Raw genomic sequence first — 12041 nt, 5'->3', positions numbered from 1 at the left:
CCGAGAAAGAGCCCCTCTTCCACAGGCCGCCACCTCCGTCACCCACTGTCCCGGGGAGTCACCCTCCCTCCCATCGCCCGCGACGGGCACCCCTGCCGGCCACCATTGAGGGGAGAACTCAGAAGTCCCTGGCTGAAACATACGGAAAACATAAAATAGGTAAATATATTTAAAGAGAGAAAAAAACAAACCAAACCTCATTGCAAGGAATTAGGGCCCCAACTCTGTACTTTGAAAATTGTTGATTAAAATAAAATAATTGGGGTTGGGTGGAGGAGGGTAAAAATGGGGGGATATCTGTAAGACTGACAATAAAATAAAATAAATTAAGGCTTCCCTTTCTGAACCATTTCAGGTCAACAGGGCGGGTTTTCCTTCCACAGGAGAATTCTAGCTACTCCCCGGAAGGACACCCTTAGGAAATCCCCGCTTTTCAAGCTCTTAGGAAACAATTATTTCCCTCAATGGTGACGGGCAAGGCGACCATTGATTAAAGACATTAGAAAGCGGGGGGGGGGGGGGCTGTGGCCACCTGGGCCCACTGGGCAGCTCTTACTTGGTGGTAACAGGGACCTGGGGACTTGGCCTCCTCTTATCTTCCCAGAAACCAGCTCACAAGCGGCGGGCAAACCCCATTCTCAGCTGACAAAGCACCTTTTCCAGTCACCAAGGGCCCATCCTTTCAGCACAGTCGACATCCCGAGAGCTAAGACTCGCCCCTTCTCACGGTCAGGGGGGCCCTCGGCCCTGCCCTCAGGGTCCCCTCCCTGGCCCGCACCCTGGGGCCCTGCGTGCACTGCGAGGATATGGTGGTTAGAGCTCTGCCCTCATCCCCGACCCTGTAGACAGCAGCTCCTCGGCCGGCGGCTTTCACACAGTAGGTGCCTAATAAGTGTCAGCTGAGCAGAGCCGCCCCCAGGGCCTCGCAGGCCGAGACAGGAGGATCTCGGGCTGCACGCCGACCAGTGGTGGCGCCGTGGCCGGGCTAACGAGGCTGAGCTGTGTGGACACTCCTCGCTGGGACACCGGGAGGGCCTCCGCACTCTCGCCCCGCACCTTCCATCGGACCCAGGTGGGTCCTGGTGGCCTGGAGGGCACGTCCTTTTGTCCGTCTGCAGCCCCAGCTCACCCCACGCACCCACGATGGGCACCACCCTGCGACGACCACAAAGGTGACCACCCGGCCCGGGACCTTCGCTGCGTGAAAGGCACCGTCCCTGTGCCCAGATGGCAGTGATGAGTTGGGAGGAGCGGGCCTAGCAGGGACATGCTGGCCATCCCTTATCCACTTATCATGGCCAAAGGTAGCCCCTTATCTGTACCCCGTGTCCCCTCTTCATTATCAAGGGGTGAACATGTGCAAGTAGCTGTAAAACAGACAGTTCTGGAGATAGTAGCTCCTCAGCTTGTGGGGGAAGATGCTGTGATAACAGCCCCAATAAACGGAGATGTCACCTGTCATCTGTCATTGGGCAAAGTCAGCACCCCCCCACCCTACTCCCCACCACCTTTGTACCTCCTAGAGCCGCTGTCCCCACCCCATTGAGCGGTCAGTGGAAAGACCGAAGACAGACCCCAGGCACTGCCCTGTGGCCCGGACCCTGGACAGCGGCAGCCCCCTCTCTCCTGCCCATCAGAGCTCAGCGGCTCATTTACCCCAACACACGCAGGGAAAACCCTTCTGGAAGGTTCCAGGCCTGAGCTCCGAGTGCCCCTGGAGGACCCGGCGGGTGGTGAGGACCAGACCCAGGCTCTGCTCTCCAGGACTGTGAGAGTGCCTGCTGCTGAGGCCCTCAGTCTGCGGCGATTCCTTACAGCAGGCTCAGGACACTGCCCCAGGTGTGCACACGCCAGCACAACCCAAGCACACACCTGTGCACACGCGATTGTACACCCAGGCACACACTTACAGGGCCTCTCCTCACTCCCCTCTACCCCCACTGTCACCGAGGCCCTGGCCCCTCATTCAGGGAGCCCACCTGCCTCCCTCCCCCCCCTCATTCATTCACTCCTCTTTCCGCACACACGGCTTCAGTATAGCCGTGTCCTTTCAGGGCCCCCCCCCCCGCCCCGGGGGGTGAGGGAGGCAGAGAAGGTGACAAGTGGTCCAACAGAAGAAATGGAACGGTGGGGACCGGCTCCTCGGGTGGGGGTGGGGTGAGGGGCTGGCCCTGCACAGAAAGGAGGCCCTCTCTCCCCTCTGTGGATGGGCAGGGGCAGGGGCACACAGGTGCTGGAGGCCCCCGAAACCCGGGCTTGATCTTCTACATGATGCAGTGGGACAGGGACAGGAACAAGCTGCTTTCATAAAACTTTGGTAGCAACAGAAATATTTTTCTAGGTGAGAGATCAAGATGTGATGCTGGCAGATTTAGAGGCTGTGGCACTCAGGGGCTGGGGGGCCGGGCCAAGGCAGCCTCCCAAAAGCAGCCCCTCCTGTCCCCTCTCCCCCTCTCTCCCCCCATCTCTCTTCCCTCTATCGCCCCCCGTTCTGGCTCCACCTTCCTCCTTTCTCCCCAGTGGTAGTCAAGCCCGCTGACCCCAGGAAACAGTCCGCAGTATCCACAGGGACCTCACCCCGCAGGGCTGCCCCTACCCTAGGACACACCTGCTCTTCAAAACAAACCATCCCCACCACCCAGAGCCCAGGTCCCCAGCCCTCCCACCCACCCCCATCCCAGAGCCTGGAACAAGGCGGCCCCAGCCCCTAGGACCCCCACCTCCCTGCACCGCGGGGAAGGCTGAGGGAGGGGACAGGCTATTCGGGAGGAGAGGGCCGGGAGTCCCCGGAGGGCACGGTGACCCACAGCACGTAATCCTGTTAAAATATTAATCCCCATTTAGCAGGAGGCCAGGCGGCCACGGAGATAAAGCCCCTGAGAAGTAATAAAAGTTCAGGGCAATTGATAACTCGAACTTTGCGCTAATAAAACCCGCTGTGGCGAAGGTCGAGTCAGGCCCTTCAGGCCTCCCATGAGGACAGCCACGAGCGGGCCGTCCCAGCCCAGCAGAGGAGGAGGGAGGGGATTCGGGGGGGGGGGGGGTGGTCTCTTAATCTCTCCAGGACAGGGAGCAGGGAAGCTGACTTCCTCAGCTCCCCCCACCCACAGGTAGGGACAGCCATCCCTGGGGCAGCCCGTGGCTGGAGCCCCCTCCCTGCCCTGTTCCCCTCGCCAGGGCATCCGGCCCAGCTGAACGGTGGCCACCAGGGCATCCAGGCAAGCTGCACGGTGGCTGCCAGGGCATCCAGGCAAGCTGCACGGTGGCCGCCAGGTCATCCGGCCCAGCTGCACGGTGGCCGCCCGGGCATCCGGCCCAGCTGCACGGTGGCCGCCCGGGCATCCGGCCCAGCTGCACGGTGGCCGCCCGGGCATCCGGCCGTGCTGCACGGTGGCCGCCAGGTCATCCGGCCCAGCTGCACGGTGGCCGCCCGGGCATCCGGCCCAGCTGCACGGTGGCCGCCCGGGCATCTGGCCCAGCTGCACGGTGGCCGCCCGGGCATCCGGCCGTGCTGCACGGTGGCCACCAGGGCATCCTGCCCAGCTGCACGGTGGCCGCCAGGGCATCCAGGCCAGCTGCACGGTGGCCGCCAGGGCATCCAGGCCAGCTGCACGGTGGCCGGGGAGGGCGAGTGATGCTGCTGCACCGACGTGAGAGGCAGGGCCCTCAGGGCATGAGCGGGGCGCTGCTCGTTTCGCCCAGGTGTTCTGCACTCGCGCGCTCAAGGGCCTTCATTGCATGCTTAGTTGCAGGCCTACTGAGTGTCGGCCGGGCCAGAAGGTGGAGACAGCGCCCGGCACCGCCCAGCGGGGAGGCGCCCGGAAAACCCCATGGGGGTTCCCTCTCCTACCAGGCTGTGCCCGGGACCCGGCGGCGCTGACCGGTAAGCGGGCCCCATGGGCGACGAGCCGGCAGATCCGAGCCCAGGGCCGGGCGGGCTGACCCTTCCCAAGCCGGGCCCCCCACGGCTCGGCCGCTCGGGGCCCAGGGGCGCCCGTGCGCGTGGCCGACCCGCCGGCTCCCCAGGGCTCTGCGCCGGGTGCTGCAGGGCCCGAGGCCCCGCGCTGCAGGCTCCCCCCGCGTCCTGGAGGCGTGGCCTTCAGGACCCCCCCCTCCCCAGGGAGCTGGTCCCCGGGGAGCCCCTGAGCTCAGCGCCCACGACGGAGCGAGAATCCGAGAGACGAGGCGCCAACCTGCGGTGGAAGAGGCCGGGCGGTCACGTGGTGTGTTTTCTTTGGTCCCATTGGCCAGCGTGTAGTCACATGGCCACGGCGCGCTGCGGGGAATGCTGGGAAATGTAGTCTTTCTTCTTTGAGGCCCTCTTCCTGCGAAGAGTAGATTTCACATTCGATTAAATTTCATATTAGATATTAGATTGTATTAGCATAAAGCCCAGGCGCCCCTGAGGCCCGAGCACTGCCTTCCTCCATCTCGCTTCAGGCCCCTGCTCCTCCCCCGACCTCCCTCTGACCTCCCTCTGACCTCCCTCTGACCTCCGACCTCCCTCTGACCTCCCTCTGACCTCCGACCACAGGTGACACCAATACCCCAGCTGCCCAGGCGGGACCTGGACGTTCCCCCCCCCAGATTGCTCCCTTTCCTTCACCCCCCAGGAGCAACCGAGGAGAGGACTCCAAGCTCCCTCTGCACGTGCGGCTCCCACAGCCCCTCCTGCAGGGCCAGCACCACCCCCTCCCCACCCAGCACCCAGCACCCAGCACCCACTCCTCCCTCACGCCCACCCCCTCACCCTGCAAATGCGGACGCTCGTGTTTTACGTGTGCGACCAGCTGGTGCCCCTGCCTTGCTTAACTGCTCCCGGCTACGTATTCAGGGCTGCACAGCACGGGCGCTGGGCCCCCAACCCGCCCCGCCCGGTACCCCAGCCTCAAGCCCAGGATCACCCTCTCAGGAGGCCCCCCCCACCTGTTGGCCAGCTGGCACCCCCGGCCTGGTCTCCCTGCTTTGTTTCCTTTGGGTGACTCTATTTGTCTGTCTTGTTCACTCGCTCTCTTGTGCGCGGCCCCGGCAAGGATGGGAGAAGCCAGGAACACGCCTGTGTCCTGCGCTGGGGTGTCCCCAGAACGTGGAGCAGTGTCTGGTACAGAGACCGGCTTCATAGGCAGGTGGGGAGAGTTATTAACCAATGTCACCCCGATAAATTCAACTTAAAAAGGTTGGTAGGGAGACAGAGACACAGAGACAGAAATGGAGAGAGATAGGGAGACAGAGAGATATAGTGAGATAGACAGAGATAGTAACAGAGAGCACTGTGCCCTGAGCTCAGGGTCCCCCTCACGTGCTCTCCCCGATCCCTGTGAGCACAGGTGACAAGGGAGCCCCCTCTTCTGACCGCCTTGTTGACAAAGTCCGTCAAAGGAAACTGCCCACGCACCTGCGCCTCCGAGGATCCACGGGGCCCAAGAAGGAAGGCGTGGCGGTGCTGATCTGGCTCATTGGGGTGGCCCAGCCCACCCCAGCCCAGGAACCTTATCCCAGGCCAGGAGGGGAAGAGCCACTCCCCAAGGCTGGGCATCCCTGTGGACAAGGCCAGCCTCGGGCTGAGCTGCTGGCCCTGGGCTCCCAGACCCTGGGAAGCCAACCCCACGGCCCTGACCCCGACAGGCCCGAGGCCCACATGCCCCAAAGGCCTCCCGGAATTATGGGCTGTGGGGTCAGAGTGAGCTGGGCACGGGGACTGAGGGTTGCCACGAGAGCTGGGGTGGAGGCCAGGCCACCCCGATGGAGAGGCCCTCCCTTCTGCCCTCCGAGACTTCAGACTGGACCCACCCTTCAGGTGAGGTTAGGACACACCTGAGTGAGGGGGAGGAGCATGGGTAATAAAGGCAGGTAGGGAGAGGGCCAGGCCAGCAGTGGCACCGACACGGGCGACCAGGGGCCTCCTTCTGAGGCACAGGTGACCCTGGGACTTTGCTCTGCTCTGTCCACGTGCAGGAGTGCTGCAGGAGCCCGCCTGGCATCAGTGGGTCCAGACCACCCATCATGAGACAGACTGTCCTCCTGGCTGTGGCTCTGGCCGCCCTCCTGGCCCCAGGGGCCGGGGTGCCCATCCACCAGCGGGGCTCTCGGAACAAGCTGCTCCTGGTGTCCTTCGACGGCTTCCGCTGGAACTATGACCAGGACGTGAACACCCCCAACCTGGACGCCATGGCACGCGAAGGCGTGAAGGCCCGCTACATGACCCCCCCCTTCGTCACCATGACCAGCCCCTGCCACTTCACCCTGGTCACTGGTGAGTGTGGACCTTGGGTGGGGCCTGGAGGTGGTGGGGGGCCCGAGAAACCAGGGGAACCAGGGCATGCACACAGCCCTGAGCCACAGGGCACCTCGTGGGGACAAAGGTGAGACAGGAGAGGACACTCTCACTGGGGAGACAGCTTGGTCAGCGGCCCTCAGCATTGGTAGCAACTGATAGAGGGGCAGGGACATACTTGTCCCGGTCCCTCTTCTTTGCCTTCTGAGCTCAGGCGTATGCATTTCCATGCAAAAAATAAAAATAAGAAGAAGATACCCCATGGGTCTCCACTCGGTTTATTTAAACTCCTGCCAGGGTCTCTACTTTATGGCTGGATCGTAATTTATCTCATTAGTTCCCTTCCGAGAGCCGCCCAGGTCTCCCCAGATCTTTTGCAAAAACCACTGAGGCTGCGAGCGATCGCGCCTGCGTCCCTGCACATGCGGGTGACTGCGGTGACAGCGCCCGCCCCGCGCCCCCTCTGCGCCTCCTCCCCGCAGGCAAGTACATCGAGAACCACGGCGTGGTGCACAACATGTTCTACGACACCAAGACCAAGGTGAAGCTGCCCTACCACGCCACCCTGGGCATCCAGCGGTGGTGGGACAACGGCAGCCTGCCCATCTGGATCACCGCCCAGAGGCAGGTAAAGCTGCCCCAGGCCCCTGGACGGGGAGGGTGGGCAATGTGACCACGGGAGCCCCGTGGCAGGCCCCTTGCCCGTCCTGGGATTCCCAGGGCTCCGGGCAGGGGTGTGGGTGCCCAGCAGTCATCAGGATCTGCCAGGGGCTGCACAGCCCTGCAAGGTCCTCCCTGGGACCCCGGGCACCAAGAGGGATGCGCCATCGTCCCTGTCGGACAGAAACTACACCTTTGGGTCCTTTGGCACTTGTCACACAGGGAAAAGTACCCCACTCAACAAAAAGGCATATAACAATAAAATGGCTTTGTCCCTCCCCCTGCCACACCCTCTCAGGGCCGGGCAGCTGAATTTTAGGGGTGGAGATACCGTAAGGGCTGGGCTGTAGTGTCAGCCCAAGAATCCCAGCAACCCGCAATATTCTGGACCTTCCCGGCCCCGGGGGAATGGCTTCCAGCCAGCGAGGCGGAGGCGCTACTCAAGTCCGAGACCCCCGGCTCCGAAAGGAGCTGCCCAGATGCCAGGCTCAGCCTCGGGAAGCCGGAGCTGACAACCGGGCCTGGGGGACTGGACAGGCAGGGGGCACGTGTGGACAGGTGGCTGGGAGGACAGGTGGAGCAATAACTGAAGCAACAGGTGGTCAAGGGAAAGACAGGCGGAGGGGTGCCCAGGGTGCTGGAAGGGCCGACGCACGCCGGGATGGGAATACGGCAGGAGAGGCCGGGCTGCCGGCTGCGCAGGGGGGCTCCAGGCACCTCGGCCTCGGGGCGTTGGCCTGGGCCCCACAGTGGCGAGGACACTGCACATCCAGGGACACTCGTCCGTCCATTATCTCATTAGTGCCGAGTCCACCGCGCACCTGCTCTCTCCTCTATAAAATCATTATCGGCCGCAGATAAGCGCGGCGAGAGGCCTTCAGAAGACGAAAGGGCTCAGGGGCAGCGAGCGGGCAGGCACACGGGCCGGGCAGGAGCCGCGGGTCGGCGGGCGGGCGGCCGGGCCTGCGTCAGCGCTGCCGTCCCCACAGGGCCTAAAGACCGGCTCCTTCTTCTACCCCGGCGGGAACGTCACCTACCAAGGCGCGGCCGTGACGCTGAGCCGGAAGGAGGGCATCCTGCACAACTACAAAAACGAGAAGGAGTGGCGGGCCAACGTGGACACGGTGATGAAGTGGTTCACAGAGGACGGCCTGGACCTGGTCACTCTCTACTTCGGGGAGCCAGACTCCACGGGCCACAAGTTCGGCCCCGAGTCCCAGCAGAGGAAGGACATGGTGCAGCAGGTGGACAGGACGGTGGGGTACCTGCGGGACAGCATCCGGCGCAGCGGCCTCGAGAGCAGCCTCAACCTGATCGTGACGTCCGACCATGGCATGACCACTGTCCTCAAGAAAGCCAGCGACCTGGTGGAGCTCCACAGCTTCCCCAATTTCACCTTCAAGGACGTCGACTTTGAGCTGCTGGACTACGGGCCCAACGGGATGCTGGTCCCCAAGGCAGGGAAGCTGGAGGCGGTGTATCAGGCCCTCAAGGATGCGCACCCCAAGCTCCACGTCTACAAGAAGGAGTCCTTCCCCAAGTCGTTCCACTACGCCAATAACTCCCGGGTCACGCCGCTGCTCATGTACAGTGACCCTGGCTACGTCATCCATGGGGTGAGTCCCGCAGTGGGAGCGGGGCGGGCGCCTTCACAGGGCTGCTGGGTCGTCTCTTTCCACCCCTACGAAAAGCACCCCCTATTTCCAGCTAGTCTCCAATCTGAGAGTCACTGACCACCAAAGGGACACAGTCATCACTGTGCAATGGGTGTGTGTGTGTGCGCATGTGTACATGTGTGTACAAGCCTTGTCTGTATACATGTACATGTGTGTTCGTGTGTGCGCTTATGCTTGTGTGTGCATGTTTCTGTGTGTTTACATGTGCGTGTGTGCGCACTTATGCTTGTGTGTGTTTACATGTGCGTGTGTGTGCTTGTGTGCACATGCATGTAGGGTAACGTGTGGGGAGGTCAGCCGTAAGAGCGACAGGGACCAGGCCGAGGGAGGAGCCCGATCCCGTCAGCAGAGGGCTGAGGGGGTGCTCGAGGGGAAGCGAGACGCCCAGAAGGGAGAGGGAACCAGGGAAGCATTGCCGAGGCAGGTGGTCACGTAGGAGCCCCTGGGTGTGGCCTGGGGGTGACAGCTCCACTGTTTACTGGGGTCCCCATTTATGTCCCGGGGTCTTTGCAGAGGCTCTCTCTTGGGGCCACTGATCTTCTAAGGCTCAGGATTCAGAGGAACTGAGGCTCAGAATCCTTCCTGCCCCCACATTTGACCCCCTGTGGGGCTCCTCTGCCGCCCTGCAGGGGTGCTCTGGGGGACTGGGGGGCGGGCGGTGGCCAGGGGCCCCAGCAAGGACTCGGGATGCCCCCCCGCAGAGGGTGAATGTGCAGTTCAACAACGGGGAGCACGGCTTCGACAACGCGGCCATGGACATGAAGACCATCTTCCGGGCGGTGGGCCCCAGCTTCCGGAGGGGCCTGGAGGTGGAGCCCTTCGAGAGCGTCCACGTGTACGAGCTGCTGTGCAGGCTGCTGGGCATCGTGCCCGAGGCCAACGACGGGCACCTCAGCACCCTGCTGCCCATGCTCACGTCTGAGGCCGTCGATGGGGGCCCCAGCACCTCGATGCCCACAACCACGTCAGGTGAGGCCCTCCGCCTGCACCCTCGCTGCCACCAGGCGGCTGCTGGTGGGCGTGCCTGCCCCCTGTGAACAGGGTGCCCACCAGCTGCGTGGGCCGCCTCTCCTTCCCTGTCCCCGACATTCCCACGACACCTGGCGCTGCACGGCGTGCCCCGCACCTCAGCAGTGCAGGGCGATGAGCCGGTGGAACGCGCCTCTTGAAGGGGAGACTGAGGACCAGAGGGGGGGCCTGCCCAGGACAGGCCCTGCAGACTCCTGGTCCCACGGAGCCCACCCTCCCACAGCCCCACTTGAGGGCTTCCTTCCTGGAGCACCCTCGGCTAGCCTCCCACCCCCACCCCACCCTTCCCCGTCTCGGGCGAGGGTCACCTGGGAGCGGGACCACAGTGGGGGCCTGGCTGGAGAGCAGGGAGGTGCGCTGGGGCAGGTGGACAAAGAGGGGCGCTGAGAGGTGAATTCAGGGGGCTCGTGAGGGCAGTTTAGGTACCTCGCCTGCCCACTAGGGACAATCCCACTTCCCTCGCTCACTGGATCCTCCATCTTCCCTTAGGGTCCACCCTCCTGCCTGCCCACCGCCCCCCTATGATGACATGGCTGCTGGCTGTTGCGGTTCTTCTTGCCAAGGTTGCCTAATGCCCCATCGCTCAAGGTCATAGGCGCAGGAGGTGGAGAGAGGGTTGAGAAGAGATGGGTCCTCACAGGGCAGACTCCCCACCACTCCCCCCGTCCCCGAGTCCCTTCATCTCCTCCAGCGGACCCCACGCTCTCTCCTCAACCCATCTCGCCAGGATGCCTCCAGAAGCTGCCCGCAAGGCCCTGAGCCCGCCCGCTCGCCGGGATGGACAGGACATAATGGACCTTGTCTCCCCAGCTGACCTGGGACCCTGCACCGCGTGCCTCAGTGTCCCTCCCCACAGCCCCAGCCCACGCTTGGTCGTTAGGTGCCGGCAATCTGGCCCCCGCCCAGGTTTAGGTTCTGACAAGGCACAGGTCCCTCCCGCCCGCGCCCTCCTCGCTCCGCAGGCCCGGTCCCAGGAGCAGTGCCGCCGTCTGCGGCCACACGGGGGAGCGCGGGAGCCCCACTCGGGAAGGTGCCCTGGGCAGGCCGGTGGCGGGGGTGGGGCAGGGGCACCACCCTGGGTGCCCTGGGACCAAGGCCTCCAGATCCGGGGGGAAGGCTTTGCCCCTGAAGCTCCTGGCCCGGGGCCCACCCCATCCGGGCTGGCCGGCTCCTGCTCCTGCTCCTGGCCCTGGGTCAAGAAGTCACCCTGGCCAACGTGGGTGGGTGCGACTTTCTCTAAAGCCTGCGGGTTCCGTGCAGTCTTACCAGCTGGCTCAGTGGATAATAAATTCCTAGTTCCCTGGGAGGATAACCCAGGCAGGGGAGCCCATTCTTTCTGGCTGGGGGGAGGGCGAGGCTCTGGTTGGACCGCCAGGGGGAGGTAATGAAAGGTGGGCTCCATCCAGTCTCTGGATCCGTCCCCGCCTGCCCTCCGCAGCTGCCTGACCAGCAGCCCCAGCCGGGCTCCCGCGGCCTGAATGGCCTGTGGCTCCCTCGCCCTCACCCTGGAAGGGCCGCTGCTCCACACCCACTGCTAACCCCAGACACCCAGGCCACCTGCTCGGCACCCTCCTGACTGTAGATGGGGCCCTCCTCTCAGCCTTACCTGGTCGGAGGGGCCCAGGTGAGGTCGATAAGTGCACCCACCTCCCACCTCCCAGGTGCGGTGAGTGCTCACAGGTGCGGGAGTAGCCGAAATGATCCCCAGGTCTCCAAAAGGCGCCCAACCTTACGCTGAGAGCCCTCAGTTATGGTGTCTGCTTGGCCTGGTCTCTCGACTGGCTTTTTCAGACGGAAAAGAGAACCTGGGCAGACCCACTCTGCCAGCCCAGACATCTGACCCCAAAAAAAGTCCCGTTGGTTGACTGACTCACTGGCAGGAGCATGGGGGCTGAGGCGGAGTGTGGGCTCTGTGCTGTGGGGCTGTTTCCCGTCTGTGAAGCTGCAGGGGCGGGATGTGTGCAGGGCACCACCCTGAGCCGCGTGGCCAGGCTCAAACCCAGCTCCGCACTCCAACATTCAGTAGCTCAACCAAGGCTCCGTGGCCTTCAGCAATTCGCTGACCTCTCTGGGCCTCTAGAGTGGGGAAGGCAAGAGGACCTGGCTCAGTGCCCGGGCCTAAGGGGTAAAGGAGTGAAGTCTCAGCCGGCGTAGAGCAGGGCGGGGCGAGAGGCCGCGTGTTCCCTTCAGGAGTTACCTTTAGGAGCCACCCAGGGCCCGGGTCCTGAGTAGCAGGAAAGTCACACCAGCTCCGTTTTCCATCCACCTCGAAGGCCGTTTCTCCAGCAGAGCGCAGCCGGCCAGTGGCCCTAAGCCTTCAGCACCTCCCTCCCACAGCGTGGAGAGGTCCGGGGCTCGGCGCTGGCGGGCGGCGGTGCCAGGACACCATGTCACATCAGGGT

The 12041-nt window shown here is 63.7% G+C and overlaps 1 protein-coding gene across 1 annotated transcript; it reads left to right on the top strand.

The window, feature by feature from the left end:
• Positions 1 to 6003: 6003 nt before the first annotated feature.
• Positions 6004 to 9779, top strand: ENPP7 (ectonucleotide pyrophosphatase/phosphodiesterase 7; the record flags this gene model as incomplete). The annotated part of the gene is made up of 5 exons (XM_081161985.1): positions 6004 to 6253; positions 6757 to 6902; positions 7924 to 8550; positions 9312 to 9579; positions 9652 to 9779. 5 exons carry the CDS (start codon positions 6004 to 6006, stop codon positions 9777 to 9779), a joined length of 1419 nt encoding a protein of 472 aa, XP_081018111.1.
• Between the last annotated feature and the right edge of the window lie 2262 nt (positions 9780 to 12041).

Source organism: Miniopterus schreibersii, assembly GCF_964146895.1.
Source record: "Miniopterus schreibersii genome assembly, chromosome: 16".
NCBI lineage: Eukaryota > Metazoa > Chordata > Mammalia > Chiroptera > Miniopteridae > Miniopterus > Miniopterus schreibersii.
This window is presented reverse-complemented; position numbering and strand designations above follow the sequence as displayed.